At 40.3% G+C, this 20,374-nt stretch overlaps 1 protein-coding gene and 1 long non-coding RNA gene across 52 annotated transcripts in view; one reads left to right on the plus strand and one right to left on the minus strand.

Moving 5' to 3' along the window:
* The first annotated feature begins 774 nt into the window (after nt 1–774).
* Nucleotides 775–20,374, plus strand: part of LOC110972619 (NACHT, LRR and PYD domains-containing protein 14-like) — a 35,277-nt gene continuing 15,677 nt past the window's right edge. The window contains exons 1-12 of one of the 50 annotated variants that reach the window (XM_051942280.1): nt 775–1,212; nt 7,242–7,373; nt 8,801–8,908; nt 10,335–10,442; nt 12,735–12,842; nt 13,143–13,250; nt 13,550–13,657; nt 13,958–14,065; nt 15,441–15,676; nt 15,792–17,571; nt 18,115–18,291; nt 19,979–20,152. In XM_051942280.1, the coding sequence (XP_051798240.1) occupies nt 7,261–7,373; nt 8,801–8,908; nt 10,335–10,442; nt 12,735–12,842; nt 13,143–13,250; nt 13,550–13,657; nt 13,958–14,065; nt 15,441–15,676; nt 15,792–17,571; nt 18,115–18,291; nt 19,979–20,152 (3,128 nt within the window). In that variant the 5' untranslated portion in view covers nt 775–1,212; nt 7,242–7,260. Of the gene's footprint in view, nt 1,213–6,004; nt 6,077–7,241; nt 7,374–8,800; nt 8,909–10,334; nt 10,443–12,734; nt 12,843–13,142; nt 13,251–13,549; nt 13,658–13,957; nt 14,066–15,440; nt 15,677–15,791; nt 17,572–18,114; nt 18,292–19,978; nt 20,153–20,374 lie in introns of those variants that run through there. The other 49 variants (XM_051942279.1, XM_051942253.1, XM_051942233.1 and 46 more) reach the window with 49 other exon arrangements.
* Nucleotides 2,927–5,890, minus strand: LOC127531902 (uncharacterized). 2 transcript variants are annotated; one of them, XR_007939136.1, is made up of 2 exons: nt 5,349–5,890; nt 2,927–4,093 (listed from the first exon to the last, which is right to left on the minus strand). It is a non-coding gene; the product is annotated as an uncharacterized LOC127531902 (long non-coding RNA). The 2 variants fall into 2 exon arrangements; XR_007939135.1 differs by having other exon boundaries at nt 2,927–4,136.

Raw genomic sequence — 20,374 nt, forward strand, 5'->3', positions numbered from 1 at the left:
AAACAGATATTCTGAATTCCCCAGAAAAGAACACTTTACCTGGATATACAGAAAAATAGCCCAAAACACTCACAAACAGTTGCTTTATAAATAATATATTTATTAATTTAAAGCAATTCTCCTAAACAATATAATCAGTCACATACAAATATGGCATGCTCTAGTCTTTAATAGTTATTGACTCAAGTTGTGTAGGAACACATGTATTCAGATGTTTAACAAAATAAGAAATAATCATCTCTCTTAAGTCTGACACTTACACCTTAGCTAGGAAAAGTTCTTCAAAATAACCTCCCAATTATCAATTATGTAAAAATAGAAATAATGCCTCAAAATATTAAACAAAAAGAAAAAGAGAGAGGTAGCCTATTCTTCAATGTTCAGTTAGCCCATTCTTCAAAATAGTGTGTCTAATGGCAAATGAAAAAAATATAGAAATAATGCCTCAAGTCAACAGTCCTTTTTTTCCTTCTTTTTCCTTTTCTTATTAGCTACAGAGACATAAGTCCCAGCTTTGCAGACTGTACATTCTGCCTCCCATTTGACACGACCCGGACGAAAACAGGGGTACTTTTTTCGCATTTCATCAGTGAAATGACATTTGCGTTTCGGTATTTTCTTTCGGTTCGAGTGTTCTCTCGCAGTGTGCCTACCTGCCTGTCAGCCTGCGAGGAGTGAGTGAGTGTGGAGCGTTCCGGGGTTCGGCTCAAACTCCGCCTCTCAGAGCGTGTTTCCAAAGGAACCATTCAACGTGAATGATAAATACACTGGTCTGTGACGCGCTCAAGCTCGGCATGATCAAAAACCCGGACATTTGAAGGACTTTATAAACGCCGGCCGGACAGGCCGGACAGCCTCTCAAAAGAGGACATGTCCGGGCAAAAGAGGACGTATGGTCACCCTACTGTATCAATATACTGATGTTATACTGCAACACTTTGGCTTTCTGTTCTTTTTGTCAAATAACGTGAATGCGCAGGACTTTTAAAATGAGAACGTCTCTTATTTCCAGATATTTTTGTCAAGACCGAAACAAACAGAACAGCAGAAATCTCATTTTATAGACGAAGTTGTCCCATTGTTTATTTCCTGGTTAGTAGGTAAGGGGTCCTGAAAAGCCACGCCTACGAAACGTCTGTCTCAGAAACGCTGGCAACCAGTTCATGTTTAACACCAGCTGATCGTGACGCAGCTTCTTTTCTCTACATGAAGGTGAGAAAATCTCCATTTATCGATGTTTTAATCTCTTCGCTCACGTTTTCTGATTGTAAAACAGCAACAATCTGCCACCAAATTGTTAAATTAACTGAAGTCTGAAACATTAGCAGTTGATTTTGTGGTCAAACTGCGACTGAGTTGTTTTCTGTCCTCGGTATTTTTTGCTGCACCACGTTTCTCACAGATGCTCTTTCAGATTAAGGGCTTATTCTTTTAACTTTCTGTGCCCAAAAACACCAACCAGCAGGTATAACAGACGAGTTATCTTCATTTAAAAAAAAAATCACCAAAATGACAACATTTATTACAGCGAGAAAAAAACAGAAGTATTCGTTTGAGTCTCAATTTTCCTTCGGGACAAGAACCACCCATCTGTGACGTAACAACCCAGGGCGGAAAAAAATAAACATAAATAAGTGGGGTTTTTTTTTGTAATGAACAGCAATAAAATGACACGGTCTTAATTTTTTTTTCTAAAAATAATATGTATATTTAAGATTGTAAAATAGTAAATAATATTTAAACAATATTATATTTACAGATTTTCCCAGTTTTATCTAATATAGACAATATTCAGTAAAATCACTAAAAAAATTAGATGTTCAGTGTAAACAAAACAAAGACAACAGAGAAAAAGTAAATAATGTCCACATCACTGATATATTTTAATAAATAGTAATTAATGCTTTTATTATAATCTTACATTTTTTAAAAAACAAAATAAGCAAAAATATCTTACTTTTTGCCAATATTTTCTATTATTGACAAAAAATATGTTTATTTAGGATTGACAAATAGTAACTAATATACTTAAGATGTTATGTTTACAGTTTTTCCCCGTTTTATCTTATCATAGATAATATTCAATAAAGTCACTTTAAAAATTAAAAGTTCAATGTAAACAAAACAAAGAAAATATGGAAAACCTGAAAATAATGCCCTCATTAACCATCTGTGGGTTTTTTTTAGAAATAGTAATTTATGCTTTTATTATATATTTTTTTAAATCTGCAAAAATGTCTTAATTTTTACAATATTTTCTGTTATTTGATTTAAAAAATTTGTATATTTTGGATTGTAAAATAGTAAATGATATATTTAAAATGTTATATTTACAGATTTTCCCTGCTTTGTCTAATTACAGATAATATTCAGTAAATCACTTTAAAACATTTACATGTTCAATAAAGGTTTTTTTTTAACACAAAAGTAAAAAAATAAATTCTTAGAGCATTTTCCTTACTGGGACATTTCATCTTTAAGGTGCTTTGTCTAACTTTTTATTTTAATATTTCAATTATTCTGATTAATCTCCATAAATCTTAACACTGTCTGGTTTAAACATGTTAGGTTTCGCTTTCTGATTAGTAATACTGTAGGGACTTACCGTAACCTCAGTATTTCAACTTGTTCATTTCATTTGTCAAACCAGTTTGATTTGTTTACAGTAAAGCACTTTGGCACAACGTCTCTTTTATTATGTGTTGTATGAATGAGGGTGACTAATAATCAGTAGAGCTGTCATGTGTACAGGGCTGGAGTGGGACTCATTTTCAGCCTGGAGTTTTAACCTCAGACCGGTCCTATTATTATTAAAATCATGTAATTATAACCTGACTTGTTAAGTCTACAATAACACACTGTTCTGTAAAGCTGTGTAATTCAGTGTATTTTTCTAAAATATTTCAAAATTCAGTGCAAGTAAGGGTTGTTTCACAATGAGGATTTATTTCAACATGAGTGCACATCTCCAACATGTTTCTTCACAACAATATCAGAATCTATATTCTGTTCAAATAAGTGTTCACAGATATCCAAACCTTAAAAATTAAAGGATAAATAAAAAGAAACACTTCCATTACGACTTAGAGAACATGAGTTAAATTGCAAATCTCCAAAACTATTCTTCACATCAGAATATATATATGTACATCCTGTGACTGAGGGCGAGCAAAGTGCTCAAAACTATCAGCTGATTCATCCTCATCTGTCCCATCCCTAACATGTGGTTCAGAGTTCTGCTGCCTCTAATCAGTCCCTGAGTGACTCTGCTCTCCCTTTAACACTTCCTCCAGTTTCCCTGTATCACAATAAAAAATAACAATCTGTTAGGCTGAAGCACATTTGATATAGAAAGCACATTTTGACTTAAGCAATTAAGATATATTCAATGGCAAAATATGCAGGCTTATTTCATATTACTTTCATTCCTTTCAGTTGTGGGCTTTGTGTATTTACTGTCTTACATTTAATGATAAAAAAATAAAACTGCTATCATTTGGGCACAGACAGTGGTTTTATTGGAACTAATGCTTGCTTGTTCACTCTGTTCCAACAGCTCACCTGTTCCTTCCATACTGACAGCAGTAATCCCCTCATCACTACTGGCTCTGCCTCTGACACTAAATCACAGTTTTAAAATGGCCATAATTTGCAGCACAAATCTTCCCTTTTTCCAAATTTTCTGATCAGTTGAGGTCGATTTCATTGAAGTAGTGCTCAATCACCTACAGTGTTGGGCAGTAACGTCACTACAAATAGCGTCGTTAGTAGTTTAACTACATTTTTCTGTAACGACGTGATAGCGTCGTTGTTTACAAAATCAAAAAACGTTTCAACAGCTTAGCTGATCTTTTGGTCCTGTAGCGCGGTAGCGAACGCAAAAAGCTACATTAAAAATGATGAATGTTGAACTGCTTGAAGCGGAGCTTTCTGCTCTGCTGCAGTCTCATCTCACACTTTTAAGGATCAGACAGTGACATCCTCTCCAAACGCCGACATGTCTGTCGACCAATAGAAGCGGAGGAACTGTTGATGTCGTCATTCAACAATCCCTTCCACTGGATCCACACATACAGACGCTCGCTTCAGTTCACTGAGAGATGGCAGAGAAGGAGTCAGAGTCACCGTGACCCTACCTAAATAGTTATGAGTTTTTGTGAAAAAACAGAGAATAGTTGTTTTCAGATGTCTACTGTGCCAGCCCAAGGCAAAGTTTCTGTCAACTTCAAAGACGTCAAATACAAATCAGAGAACCCATATACAGGTGACTACCGAATATGCACAACCAGCAGCAGTTAGCTAACCACCACATGTCAACCGCAGTATAAGATGCGCACACAAACGAGCTACTTTTCAACATCTAAAATTTGCGTGGCAGTAAATTAATTAAATTAAGCGTAAGGTTGTGGTGGCAGTGTGTGAATATGTATAAATTGGGGGATTAAATAAACTGATACATATAGGAGGGAAGAGGTATGGGAGAAAACGAGGTAACAGTAAAACCAAAATCTGTCTTCTTCAGTATTACTGTTAACACTAATGAGCAAATGGCTGAAAAAAATAACAGAAAGGGTAACAAAAGTGATGGCATAAATGATTAAATATCTTAATCTTACACTCAAGACCAAAATTGAGTTAAGTAGCAGTGGATACAGCACTTTGGGAAAGCATTGAATGATTTTACATAGATATTAGACTTAAGAAATAAAACTTGATTTAATACCCAACGTGAAATATCCAAATTATGTATAAAATTGTCTTACTATAATATTGCTTACTTTATAAGGAAATTATATCAAATGCAACCTATTATACCCTCCAATGTAAGTGGTGTGTTAAAATAAGCTGCTGCAACTTAATTATCAGATACATTATGTCTGCAATACAAACTAAAAAGAAAATCAAAACAATGATTTCTAATGTAAAAAGGTTGATTCATTTTAAATATAGCTCCACATATTCCTCAGTGTATCAACTTACTAAGTTTGGAGCACTGAGAACAAAAATGATCGTTTAATAATAAATAAGTCAGCATTTTCTTGTCTCCGTTTGACTGACTTCATTAGTCCCTGAAATTTTTTGGTAAGAAAAAAACTAACTTGAATGTATTAAGCTACTTTGGCCATATTGCTGTAGCTTAGCTTGCTACATTTCTGTGGGTCATAGCTTCAGTGTAGTGAAGCTTGATTTAACACGGAGTAGCTGGTAGCTTAGCTCATTATAGTTTCCAAGTAGCTTGCCCAACACTGATCACCTAGGATCTCAGGGCAGTTCTCATTTAAAGCAGGTCTACACCATATTTTTTATTATAATAAATTTAATAATATTTGCTCAATGAGCAATCCTACCTCCCACTCTGGGCTCATGGTTGCTGCTTGGTTCTGGATCTTTCTTCTGACTCTGAGAGGCTACAAGACAAAGTTTTCCAGTTATGTGGCGTCGCATCATACTATTATTTAAATTATGTAATGTTATGTTATATGCCACAGTGCCACACAATTCATTGACTTGATAATTAACTTCAACGATGATTTGCAAAGTTCAACATCTTGCCGTCCCCGTTTCCTCGTCCTCATTTGTGGTTTCAAACAGCGAGCTCGATTTAGTGCTGAAGTTTCCTTGTTCAGCACATTTGTCTGCGTCTGTTTCCAGAGCTTTCCTCTTGCTGATTCTTGCCTTCTCTGCGCCACCCTTGCTACATTTTCCGTCTTTCAAACACATCTGACAGCGTGCGCGGACGTGTTATGTTAGGGTGCGTTTGAGGAAAAAAGAAAGAACTGCCAGTGGAGGCGGAGGCAGCCCAGGGACAGCGGATTCCCAGTGTCAGATTACAACGATAAATAAATGCTTTTGTATTAAACATTTTGAAAACAACTACACTATATTGTAAGTGCGATTATAATTGAAGCTCAGTAAACACTAAAATATCTTGTATTTTCCTAACGCGGTTAATCTCCAGCTGAACTCTCTGATTTCCGATGTTTTGACTTGGACGCAAACGTCTCTCTGTGTCAAACTTTCAGTGTCCTTCCTCTTCCAAAACTGTGGCGCAGTTTAAGTTCTCGTCCGTATGAAGGTAACGTCCGCAGCTTTTAAAGTTGAATTTGTTCGTTTTCGGTATTTAATGTTTGATAGTTGTTTAGAAAACTGAGCAGAAACTTGACACTCACTTGAAACTTTCTCTGGAGCTGAAAGGTTTGGTTGAAGTAATTACACAAATCGGAGGTCCGCCATTTTGTGTTCGTGGCCAGAAACAGTCGACTAAAGTAATAAATAAATAATAGTCAAGTGTGTAAATAATAATACAGTAAAGATGGCTGGTGGTCAGGAGCTGATTATGGTAGTTTTTTCCGTGTATCTCCACTTTCTGCTGCCTGAATCAGTCTGTAGAGGAGGCAGAGTGAGGAGCTGCTTCAAGCCGTTCAGGGAGTTCCTGAGCTCGACCTGACAACCTGCCGAGAAAATTATCACACATATCAGGACTGGCAAAAAGTTAATATTTTAGGGGAATTGTACACGTGTGGGAAAAAATGGCTCTACAGCGCCACCTGGAAAGTTTCAAAAGAGACGATGGCCTCTGCGGCATATATAACTCATCAAGACGCACAAAGATATACTTGACAATAACATCAAAACGCAACAGGAAGTCGGCCATTTTGAATTATGTGTCATATTTTGGATAGAGCTATACACTGAAACAGGGTAACTCCGACAGAGCAGAAAGTTGGCCAAGCTCAGCCTTTGTTTGTTTAAGCCAGAGACGTTCAGATACATCATGCACATCTGAATGAACACCAGAGCTGAACAATATGAAGAAATCATCACATTCCAGTTGTTTTGTTGGTTCTTCCTTTCGCTCCACCTCTCCTCCACATGTCATGAAATGTAAGCTGGTAGTTTTGGTGGAATCCTGCTGACAAACAAACAAACAGATCTCAGAGCTCAGCATTGAGCTATAAATGGAGAGGAGGAGCAACACTAAGCAGATGATCCAGTAACATGAGAACAGGGAGGAAATAATACAGCTGTCTGTTAGTTTGGACTCAGTCAGAGGAAGAATCCTGATTATGGAGGCAGGTGGGAGTCTCAATCACTGAGGCAGTTTTCTCTCTGAGGACTTTTGTCAGATTTCACTTCTGTGCACACAAAGGACCTGAATGAAGACAAATATGAACTTGTATGTTACTTTGACTTTTATTGCTTCTTGAGCTCACAGTCAGTGTTGCTGGTTTTCGTCTCAGACTGACTGAAGTCCTCAAGATGAGTGAAGAGGAGGAGGAGTTTCCAGCCTCCAGCCGTCTATCTATGAAGAGTGACTGGTCCAACGATCATCCTCCAAACTTCAGCAAAGAACCTAAACCCTCAGACACAAAGTAAGAAAACTGTCTCTAACTTATTCATATGACTCCTTTATAATTACATCTGTCAGTTATATGTTGTCTCCTTGATGGTTGATTTTGATTTGCAGATTAAAATGGACTTTGAAAAGGTTTCAAATAGAAATCCTTTGTCCTTTTTTCCTCTCAGCATCTGTGACAGTAGAAAAGCTGCAGTCTAATCAAAGAGGACGACTGCAAATATTTACCATCCCATCATCTGCAGTTTGTGTATTTAAACTATGTATTCAGGGTGTCCATGAAGTCACTTTACAGGGTTAAGAATGTATTACAAGGGCATAGGGCTGGGCGATATGGCCAAAAAAATAAAATCTCGATTTTTTAAATTTATTTATTTAGTCATCTTGGACGATTACGATTTTAATCGATTTTTGTTGTTTTTTTGCGGTCTGTTTGCTATGGCTAGTGCTAGCCATGCCGCACTTCCCTAGCTGCGGTCACTCTTCCCATTCTTTAGGATGCCTCTGCTGGAGGTGCTGAAAGAGGTTAGTTGTGCTGCTACTCTTCGTTTTCACAGTACTTTTGCAAACCTTACACATGACTGTCGTTTGCTCTGTGTCAGTCTTGTCAAAGCCGAACCACTTCCATACAATCGATGTAACATGAGGCCCTTTTCTCACGACCAACTCTTCGTCTGCTGTTCTGTCCACCATGACGGGGGTGTGAGTGTTTTGGCGGAAGGAGATGAGAGGCGGAAGCAAATGCCAGTGCACAAGTCGTGAAAGGCAGAAGAAGAATCTGTATCGTTATATATTTAAGCTCGCCTTGATTTTACGATTTGGCAAATTTTCAAATCGTCAGGTTTTAAAAACGCGAATTAATCAAATTAATTCGATTTATCGCCCAGCCCTACAAGGGCAGTTGATAAGATATCAGAACCAGATTTGTTTTATTGTAATCAGTGTTTATTAAAGTTTGTAATCACATTGAAATTATGTGTTTCAGGCATCCTGTTGGTGAAAGAGGTACTGTTAAATGAAACCCTAAAACATGGTTACTCCTCAAGAGTAGGCACAATGTGTATCATGGTTTATTGAGACAAAATCGGATGTGCAGACCCAGCAAAACTACACAACTAAGTATGGAAGAGATCCACCATCACATCCTTCAATTCGAGCATGGAACATGAAATTTATGGAGAATATCACCGGTGACCAAGAACATCTGAGGATAACATCGAGTTCCATTTAACAGTACCTCTTTCACCAGCAGGATAACTGAAACACACAATTTCAATGTGATTACAAACTTTAATAAACACTGATTACAGTAAAACAAATCTGATTCTCATATCTTATCAACTGTCTTTGTAACAAATTCTTAAAACTGTAAAGAGATTTTATGGACACCCTGCATAATCAGAGAATTGATCAGTGATTGATGAGAATTCAAACGTGTTTCAGAAGACGGAGAGCAGAGTCTGCAGCTTCCAGCTGTCAGTCTGTGAAGAGTGACTGGTCCAACGATCATGGTCCAAACTTCAGCAAAGAACCTAAACCCTCAGACACAAAGTAAGAAAACTGCCTCTAACTTATCCATATGACTCCTTTATAATTACATCTGTCAGTTATATGTTGTCTCCTTGATGATTGATTTTAATTTGCAGATTAAAATGGACTTTGAAAAGGTTTCAAATAGAAATCCTTTGTCCTTTTTTCCTCTCAGCATCTGTGACAGTAGAAAAGCTGCAGTCTAATCAAAGAGGACGACTGCAAATATTTACCATCCCATCATCTGCAGTTTGTGTATTTAAACTATGTATTCAGGGTGTCCATGAAGTCACTTTACAGGGTTAAGAATGTATTACAAGGGCATAGGGCTGGGCGATATGGCCAAAAAATAAAATCTCGATTTTTTTTATTTATTTATTTAGTCATCTTGGACGATTACGATTTAAATCGATTTTTGTTGTTTTTTTGCGGTCTGTTTGCTATGGCTAGTGCTAGCCATGCCGCACTTCCCTAGCTGCGGTCACTCTTCCCATTCTTTAGGATGCCTCTGCTGGAGGTGCTGAAAGAGGTTAGTTGTGCTGCTACTCTTCGTTTTCACAGTACTTTTGCAAACCTTACACATGACTGTCGTTTGCTCTGTGTCAGTCTTGTCAAAGCCGAACCACTTCCATACAATCGATGTAACATGAGGCCCTTTTCTCACGACCAACTCTTCGTCTGCTGTTCTGTCCACCATGACGGGGGTGTGAGTGTTTTGGCGGAAGGAGATGAGAGGCGGAAGCAAATGCCAGTGCACAAGTCGTGAAAGGCAGAAGAAGAATCTGTATCGTTATATATTTAAGCTCGCCTTGATTTTACGATTTGGCAAATTTTCAAATCGTCAGGTTTTAAAAACGCGAATTAATCAAATTAATTCGATTTATCGCCCAGCCCTACAAGGGCAGTTGATAAGATATCAGAACCAGATTTGTTTTATTGTAATCAGTGTTTATTAAAGTTTGTAATCACATTGAAATTATGTGTTTCAGGCATCCTGTTGGTGAAAGAGGTACTGTTAAATGAAACCCTAAAACATGGTTACTCCTCAAGAGTAGGCACAATGTGTATCATGGTTTATTGAGACAAAATCGGATGTGCAGACCCACCAAAACTACACAACTAAGTATGGAAGAGATCCACCATCACATCCTTCAATTCGAGCATGGAACATGAAATTTATGGAGAATATCACCGGTGACCAAGAACATCTGAGGATAACATCGAGTTCCATTTAACAGTACCTCTTTCACCAGCAGGATAACTGAAACACACAATTTCACTGTGATTACAAACTTTAATAAACACTGATTACAGTAAAACAAATCTGATTCTCATATCTTATCAGCTGTCTTTGTAACAAATTCTTAAAACTGTAAAGAGATTTTATGGACACCCTGCATAATCAGAGAATTGATCAGTGATTGATGAGAATTCAAACGTGTTTCAGAAGACGGAGAGCAGAGTCTGCAGCTTCCAGCTGTCAGTCTGTGAAGAGTGACTGGTCCAACGATCATGGTCCAAACTTCAGCAAAGAACCTGAACCCTCAGACACAAAGTAAGAAAGCTGCCTCTAACTTATCCATATGACTCCTTTATAATTACATCGGTCAGTTATATGTTGTCTCCTTGATGATTGATTTTAATTTGCAGATTAAAATGGACTTTGAAAAGGTTTCAAATAGAAATCCTTTGTCCTGTTTTCCTCTCAGCATCAGTGACAGTAGAAAAGCTGTAATCTAATCAAAGAGCTTGGCTTGTGCTGGCCGATTGCCACAGCGCCATTGGCGCATCATTTTGCTGGATGGCGCAGTCATTCTGAACCGTGTGAGCCACAGTGACGCACCATTTTTCTTGTAAAAAGTAGAGATGGGCGGATCGATCCCAAATATTGACAATATCGATCCCAGCGTGGGTATTGATATCGAATGATACCAGTGCTGCGATATCGATGCTTTAGTCTCAGTTTCCATCGAGTATGTTTGCACTGATGCAGCTTCAATGAACAGGCGCTCTTTCTGTCAGAGGTCCTCCATCTGAGGAGCAGCTGCTAATCCTCCTCTTGTGATTGGATGTTAACCGTCATGTGACTCGGCGGCGCCAGACAAAAAAGCAAGCAGTGCTCAGCTACATCATAAATCAAAGTGGTGGAAAGTATAACTTTAATTTCTTCCGTGGCTCTGTCAGTCTGTTCCTGTCTAATGAGCTGTTTAGCTGTTGTACGTTCCTCAACCAACACTGAGGAAAGAGGAGGCAGAGAAGAAGTCTGACGTGAGACACAGCTGATGATCATGCTATGGTACGGTGGAACTGAACCCAGAGTGAGAGCTACGCAGAGCAGGCGGCATGCAGGTCGAAATTAAACGGGTTTTATTCACAGAATGAATACCAAGTTACTATAATGCCAACACAGGCCAGAAACTCATAACTGGAGAGGGAGGGGAGGGACAGGCTCCCGGAGGGGCGGCAGTAGAGGGGGGAACACACCGGCGCTCACGGCGATCCGCGGAGCGCGCCCACGTCCTGCAACTCATCTCATTCATACAGATCACCTGCAGCGGCCGTGATGGATCAGACTGCAGGCAGGAAGATACTAAACCAGAGACAATTACAAAGACCATTGCTGTAAAAAATTAAATAATCATTCATCACAATCATGATTTTTAGCTTCTACCACTATAAGAGAACAACTGACCGCGGCCTTTAAAATGTAAAAATGTGCTCCCCTCTTAAAAGACGTAGCGCACTTACGTGTGCTGTTTTCGCCGCTCACAGAAAACAACATATGGACAAAATCAATCGCTTTCATATTGGACTAATCTGAAATGAAGACACTTCATCTGACTCTTTTAAATAAGTAAATTTAAGTAAATTTTGCTCTCACAGTGGTCTGATCACTCAGCCACTGAGCAGCATGTACCATAGTCTGCACTGTGGAGCGTTCAGGGAACATCGGTAAATATCCCTCGTTAAGCAACCAGGTGGGACCAGATGGGTGCCATGACCTTACAATGTGTATCATACTTTATTATCAAAGACAATAACGGGCGGTGGTATCTTAAAAATCTACTACTGTGAAAGTTGGTATCGGCGATACTGGCCCTGTATTTACTTGCTATCGGATCAATACCAAATCTTGCGGTATCGCACACCACTAGTTTTTAGTGTTATTAGGCAAAGGTCCCATTTCCTGTTTACATTTTTCTTGCATTTTATGCACTTTGGTGAAATTATCATAGTTTATTTACTTTGGTTGCACTTTTTGTTATCTATTACACTTGAAAACAAAATCTGTTCAGTTGTGACATGTACGACTGCAAAATTTATTTGAAAGCAGTGCATCAAAGTTTTATTTGCATAAATTATTGTTTTTTTTAACAGTACAACATATCTCTGAAATATTAGAAAAGTATTGAAATCGATATCAAAGTTTTTGACCAAAAAGTAACATGTTTTTACTGTGTTTGTGTACTGTGTTTGTACTGTGTTTTTTATCCTCTGTAAAGTGACCTTGGGTGTTCTGAAAGGTGTTGCCAAATAAAATGTATTATTATGAAATAAAATAGTTAAAATAGAACTGTTTAATTGAGCATTTTTTACTTCAAAATGCACCAGAATGCAGGAAAATGACTCGATTTTTTTCCGCTATCACTGACACAGAAATTTGTGGCTCATTGTTATTCTTATGAGTGAGCCACAGTGGCTCTTTATTTCAAAATCCTAGTGCAAGCATAGAAAGAGGATGCTTGCAAACATTAACCATCCCATCATCTGCCGCTTGTGAATTCAAACTACATATTTGATCAGAGAATTGATCAGTGATTGATGAAAATACAAACGTGTGTTTCAGCATACAGAGAACAGAGTCTGCAGCTTCCAGCTGTCTGTCTGTGAAGAGTGACTGGTCCAACGATCATGGTCCAACCTTCAGCAAGGAACCTAAACCCTCAGACACAAAGTAAGAAAATTGTCTCTAACTTATTCATATGACTCCTTTATACTTGCATCGGTCAGTTATATGTTGTGTCTGACATGATTAATTTTGATTTGCAGATTGAAATAGACTTTGAAAAGGTTTCAAATTGAAATCCTTTGTCCTGTTTTCCTCTCACCATCTGTGACAGTAGAAAAGCTGTAATCTAATCAAAGAGGATGCTTGCAAACATTAAACTATATATCATCTGCAGCTTGTGTATTCAAACTACATATTTGATCAGAGAATTGATCAGTGATTGATGAGAATACAAACATGTTTCAGAAGACGGAGAGCAGAGTCTGCAGCCTCCAGCCGTCTGTCTGTGAAGAGTGACTGGTCCAACGATCATGGTCCAAACTTCAGCAAAGAACCTGAACCCTCAGACACCAAGTAAGAAAACTGCCTCTAATTTATCCATGTGACTCCTTTATAATTATATCTGTCAGTTATATGTTGTGTTCTTGATGATTGAATTTAGTTTGCAGATTAAAATGAACTTTGAAAGGTTTCAAATAGAAATCCTTTGTCCTGTTTTCCTCTCAGCATCTGTGACAGTAGAAAAGCTGTAATCTAATCAAAGAGAACGACTGCAAACATTAACCATCCCATCATCTGCAGCTTGTGTCGTTAAATTACATATTTAATCAGAGAATTGATCAGTGATTGATGAAAATACAATCGTGTTTCAGCATACAGAGAACAGAATCTGCAGCATCCAGCTGTCAGTCTGTGAAGAGTGACTGGTCCAACGATCATGGTCCAAACTTCAGCAAAGAACCTAAACCCTCAGAAACAAAGTAAGAAAATTGTCTCTAACTTATTCATATGACTCCTTTATACTTGCATCGGTCAGTTATATGTTGTGTCCTACATGATTAATTTTGATTTGCAGATTGAAATAGACTTTGAAAAGGTTTCAAATAGAAGTCCTTTGTCCTGTTTTCCTCTCACCATCTGTGACAGTAGAAAAACTGTAATCTAATCAAAGAGAACGACTGCAAACATTAACCATCCCATCATCTGCAGCTTGTGTCGTTAAATTACATATTTAATCAGAGAATTGATCAGTGATTGATGAAAATACAATCGTGTTTCAGCATACAGAGAACAGAGTCTGCAGCATCCAGCTGTCTGTCTGTGAAGAGTGACTGGTCCAACGATCATGGTCCAAACTTCAGCAAAGAACCTAAACCCTCAGAAACAAAGTAAGAAAGCTGTCTCTAACTTATTCATATGACTCCTTTATATCACACTTTTCAATTTTATGTTGTGTCCGATGCCCTCCCTAACTTTTCATGTGTCTGAGCAAACACACAAACTCCCTGAGAATCCCTTGGACCTCAGTGAGCAACATCAGATGTGTACACTGTGGCCACACCAGCATCACACTTGTCCAGAACCCGAGATCATAGCAAGTTAAATGGCTCAAGTGATTTGGCCCACTTAGAATGAAAAAGACAAAAAATGTTATTCATGAGCTGTGTAGTATGTTGTATGTCAGTGTGAGAGTCCTGTTCTGGTCTGGGTGGGAGTCCTGCTCTGTCAGAATTTAGACATGTACACGTTTCAGAGATAAAATTTAATAGTTTGATAAATTCTTAATAAATGACACTAGAATAAGCACAAATCTGATTGGGGACTTAAATTTCACCTTATTTGTCCCATCTCTAGGCTTGCGCTAGTCTACACAGTGGCGCTCTATTTTTCTTGTAAAAAGCAACAAAAAAGGGTTTGACTTACTTTTTCTTCGAAACGCCCGAGCGAGAATATAAGAGGCGTCGGAAATGGTCGGAGCCACCCGAATCTTGATCACACGCCCGAGTCATGACCTGCTCTCGACCAATCACAGAAAAGCATGCTATTTTTACTGCGTGAAATCTCTTAACGGTGTGCCACAAGGCGAGTCATTTGCAATCAGGAAAAGCAAGAAAGAGGAGGTTTTTGTTGAGTTTATTGCTACAGTTGTGAGATATGGTACATAGTAAGGGTTGAAGAATTGGACATAGGAGGAAAAGAAGGTAAATTGGACAAAAAAATAATATTTTTATGGATCAAAAAGTTTTGATTATGAACATGTTTCAGGTACAGGTTTTTAAATGGCCAAATGCATAAATACATGGGAATGTGTCTTCACCCCTGACTGCCTGTTTTTATGAAAAGAACATTATATTTGAATCTGAAAGTTTAGCAAAATGATATAGACTCACACTTTGTGATGATATTTATATTCAGGACTTAGACTTAAACATTTCACGTTGGGGGGGCGGGGGGTCGTCGTCGTCAAAGACCAGAAGCAGCTGCCTGTGTTGGAAGGCTGTTACTGTGCAGCTGCTGCACAGTGTTGAGTTTCTATTAACAGCAAACTGCAGGCAGATCAGTCAGAGTTTAATCAGAGAGCTGATGGGAAAAGAATTCACTGGTGTTAATAATAAAAGGAAGCAGCATTTTTATGACTGAATTCAGACAGAAGAGTAGCTTGACTTTTACTGTTCTCCGAGACCATCTGAGCTTCTGCACTGTGTTGTCAGATGTGGATGTTTTTCTCCAAATGATCTCAGTGATGAATAAATGTGTTGACAGAGTGATGAAGAGGAGGAGAGTTTGTGTGAAGGAGCAGCCGTCCTGCTGTGCTTCCTGTCAGGACGTCCTGAAGGATCCAGTCTCTACCAGCTGTGGACACTGGTTCTGCAGACAGTGCATCACCTCATACTGGGACCAGTCTGCTCCATCAGGACACTCCTCCTGTCCCCAGTGTGTAAAAAGATCCAGAACCAGAGCTGGACTGCAGACAGCCAGTCAGAGCGGCTGTGGACAAAGTAAGACTGAACATCTGCTGGTGGACTGATGTGTGAAAACTGATCCTGTTGTTGTGTTGTCCAGACATGAAAGATGTTTGTGTTTGTTGAATTTGTTTGTCTGGTCTGTGAGCAGATGTTCTGCAGGAGGTTCTACAGGAACATAAGATGAGTCTGAGAAGGAGATGTGAACATGTGACTGAAGGAAGTGATGAAAGAGGAGGTGGAACCCTCCTGAACAGGATCTACACTGAGCTCTACATCACAGAGGGACACAGTGGAGAGGCTGATATCCAACATGAGGTGAGCCAGCTGGAAACAGCTTCCAAGAAGAGTCTCCATGGCACTCCTATCAGGTGCCAGGACATCTTCAAAGCCTTACCTGAGCAGCAGAGAGCCATCAGAGTGGTTCTGACCAACGGCGTGGCTGGCATCGGAAAAACCTTCTCAGTGCTGAAGTTCACTCTGGACTGGGCAGAGAGCCGAGAAAACCAAGATGTCAGTGTGGTGGTGGTGCTTCCGTTCAGGGAGCTGAACTTGATCAGAGATGAGCAGCACAGTCTTCTCACGCTGCTCCATGTTTTCCATCCAACATTACAGAAGGTGACGGCAGAGCAGCTGGCTGTCTGTAAACTTTTGTTCATCTTTGACGGTCTGGATGAAAGCAGACTTTCCCTGGATTTCACCAACAGGAAGGTTGTGTCTGACGTCAGCCAGAAGTCATCGCTGGACGTTCTGCTGGTGAACCTCATCGAGGGGAATCTGCTTCCTTCAGCTCTGGTCTGGATCACTTCCCGCCCAGCGGCAGCCAATCAGATCCCTCCTAAACGTGTGGACAGGTTAACAGAAGTACGAGGCTTCACCGACGTCCAGAAGGACGAGTACTTCAGGAGGAGGATCAGTGATGAAGAGCTGTCCAGCACAATCATCTCCCACATGAAGACATCCAGGAACCTCCACATCTTGTGTCGACTCCCAGTGTTCTGCTGGATCACTGCTGCAGTTCTGGAGCACATGTTGAGCACAAAGCAGAGAGGAGAGCTGCCCAAGACCCTGACTGACATGTTCTCACACTTCCTGCTGGTTCAGACACAGAGGAAGAACAACAAGTACCATGAGGGACATGAGACGAGTCCTCAGGAGCTGACGGAGGCTGACAGGGAAGTTCTTCTGAAGCTGGGGAGGCTGGCCTTTGAACATCTGGAGAAAGGAAACGTGATGTTCTACCAAGAAGACCTGGAACAGTGTGGTCTGGATGTGACAGAGGCCTCGGTGTTCTCAGGAGTTTGTACCCAGATCTTCAGAAGAGAGTGTGTGATGTTCCAGAAACCAGTCTACTGCTTTGTTCATCTGAGCATTCAGGAGTTTCTGGCTGCAGTCTACATGTTCCACTGTTACACCAACAATAACACCGAGGTACTGAAAAAGTTCCTGGAAGAAGACTATATAAACTTGTCCCTGGATGATTTCCTGGACAGCGCCATGGAGAAATCCCTCAGAAGTAAAAATGGTCACCTGGACCTGTTTGTTCGCTTCCTTCATGGCCTCTGTCTGGAGTCCAACCAGAGACTGTTAGGTCTGCTGGATCAGACGGAGAACAGTCCAGAGATGATCCAGGGAGTCATAAACAACCTGAAGGGGATGAACACGAATAAAATGTCTCCAGACAGAAGCATCAACATCTTCCACTGTCTGATGGAGATGAAGGATCTCTCAGTACATCAGGAGATCCAAGAGTTCCTGCAGTCAGAGAACAGATTAGAGAAGGAACTCTCTGAAATCCACTGCTCAGCTCTGGCCTACACGCTGCAGATGTCGGAGGTGGTTCTGGATGAGGTGGACCTGGACAAGTTCAGAACATCATGGAAGGGAAAACTGAGACTGATTCCAGCTGTGAGGAACTGCAGAAAGGCTCGGTGAGTACAGATGTGATGAACATGATCAGTAGTTCAGTTCTTCAGATGTTCCCACTTGAAGATCGTCATTATTCTCAGTGTTCCATTTGTTTATTTCAAACGTCACATGTCAGCAGTGTTTAGTCTCAGATGTTCCTCAACAGGGTTTCAGCTGGAACTGTTTATACAAAACCAACAAGCAATAAAGTCACAGTAAAAACAGGACAGAAAATGTTCTTCTGATCCAGATGTTCTCCTGAGAACTTTGTGTAGCTGGACATGGTATTAGATGACAGACAAAATGTGGACAGTATGGAAGTGTGAATGTAACTCCACCTTCTGTCCTTCATCTGCAGATTCTACATTTCTATATATTTCTATAAAATTAATACAGATTCAGAGTGTGCAGCTGTGAAAGAAGCTGATGAGAATTCAGTTTTACGTCAAGTGCGGAGAAGATCAGCTGAACCACTGATGTGTCCCAATGTTCTGCAATTAAATGAAGTGAAATATAAAGTGTTCACTTTCATCTTAACATGTTTTGTCATTTATGTCTCATTACAGACTTTATAACTGTAGAATCTCAGAGAGTCACTATGAAGTCCTGGCCTCAGCTCTGAAGTCCAACCCCTCCCATCTGGAACATCTGGACCTGAATAGAATCTACAACATGGAGGATTCAGGAGTGAAACATCTTTTTGATGGACTGCAGAGTCCAAACTGTAAACTGGAGAGACTCAGGTCAGTTCACTGTTGGTGGCATTATTATATCACAAGTTTTAAGTTTTGTTTGATATACGTTCAGGATTTTCCTGAAGACATTTTAGTTTCTTGATCTCTCTGTGAATAAATCCCCTGATCAGCTGACTGCAGAGTTCCCAGATGGAGAACAGAATCCACAGTCCTGCTGTGTGTCTGAATGTGAAGCTGATGTGAAAGTGATGTGAGGCTTCAGCAGTGTGACTTCCACAGATCCAGTCAGTGTGTTTGTGCTGAGCTGCAGTGGAGCCTCGGTAACTGAAAGAGGAGTTTAGTTGTCAACGGTCTGGAAATTGATTAGTGTGAGTCAGAAGCTGAAGCTTGGTGTTAGTGTGAGCTGAGCTGATGAAGTGATTCCTTCCAGTGGAGTTGTGTTAGGAAGAGAGCAGTGGACAGTCAGAGTGGACAGCAGGAATCAGAATCCCTCTGTAATGTATAGATGGCATGTGACTGTTGTTGGAAGACACACTGGAAGATGTGAATGAGACAAAGCTATGAAGCTGATTTCCACAGAAGAAGAAGGTGATGGAATAAATGAAAGAACGAAGAGATTCGATGTTGATCCTGTAATGAGAGAGTGGACTGAGGTCAACAGATGTTACTGATGTGTGGACATGAATAGGTGAATGAATGTTGAGCTGACATGTGGATGATGTGCAGGGCTCTCACCAGGATTTTTTTTTCAGTGTAACGGCAGGTCCTCCTGCACGCGCGTGTGCGCGCAATAGACAGGAACCGGTCAATAGACAGGAGACACATATTAACCTAAATAGGCACCCAGTCGATTAAAAACAAACGCACATGGCGTTATCTGTCAAAATAACAGCGCAGCGGCCCTAATCACAGTGTTAACCCTTCCTGTTCGGCCCCCGACCGTGGTCAGGAAGCCCAGGGTTAACCCCCTTCACTTCCTCAGCAGCCATAGAGGCAAAGACACAGGAGCCCAGTCGTATCGAAGAATACTGCAGCCTTTATTGTCTATCAACAGTGGCTGAGCCGCACAGTACCACCAACCCAGTAACTACACACCTTCTCTCCTCCTCTACTGAACTGCCTGAACCGACTGCCGTCTCTCTCGCTCGCTGCATTCAAGGTCGCTTGGACATCTCGCTCTCCCCCTCTCTCCCACACACACACGCTGCTCTCTCTCCCTCTCTTATGACGGAGCCACACACACTCAAAACAACAGCGTAATCTTTGAAATGCGCTGGCGTAGCGGCCCTAATCACAGCGTAATCTTTTAAACTGACAGCGTAACGGGCCGTTACGACAGCGTAACGGGCCGTTAGACAGCGTAACGACAGCGTAACGGGCCGTTAGACAGCGTAACGACAGCGTAACGGGCCGTTAGACAGCGTAACGACAGCGTAACGGGCCGTTAGACAGCGTAACGACAGCGTAACGGGCCGTTAGACAGCGTAACGACAGCGTAACGGGCCGTTAGACAACGTAACGGGCCATTACGCTGAAATTCGCTGGCGAGAACCCTGATGTGTGTCGAAGGCTGACATGATGATGATCCACAATAAGAGAAGGACAAAGTCACTCTGCTGGTTTTAGAGAAAAGCTGATTGATGAGGACAAAGTAATGTTGAGCTGAACATTCAGAACCTGAACACATCTGATGAATCATCAATGATTTTATCTACATCTTTTATTCTTCATTCAGATTGGAGGACTGCAGTTTGTCAGAGATCAGCTGTGATTCTCTGGTCTCAGCTCTGAAGTCCAACCCCTCCCATCTGGAACATCTGGACCTGAGCTCCAACAACCTGCAGGATTCAGGAGTGAAACATCTGTGTGGTTTTGTGGAGAGTCCAGACTCCATCCTGAAGACTCTGAGGTCAGTTCACTGTCTGTCTGTTACTGTTGTAGATCTGATGTGTTTAATGACAACTGAAGCTCATTTATGTTTAACAGAACTTCCATCCATGAAGCTGTAAATCTGCTGTGATTTATATTTTCTGTTTTCTTTAGTGTGTTGAGACAAGAGACGAGTTTTCGTAGGAGAAAGTGTAGAAAATGTTCAGTGTTTGTTGTTCAAGTAAATGATTATTTGTAATTT

This window comes from Acanthochromis polyacanthus, chromosome 22 (assembly GCF_021347895.1).
Source record: "Acanthochromis polyacanthus isolate Apoly-LR-REF ecotype Palm Island chromosome 22, KAUST_Apoly_ChrSc, whole genome shotgun sequence".
In the NCBI taxonomy this organism is placed as follows: Eukaryota; Metazoa; Chordata; class Actinopteri; family Pomacentridae; genus Acanthochromis; species Acanthochromis polyacanthus.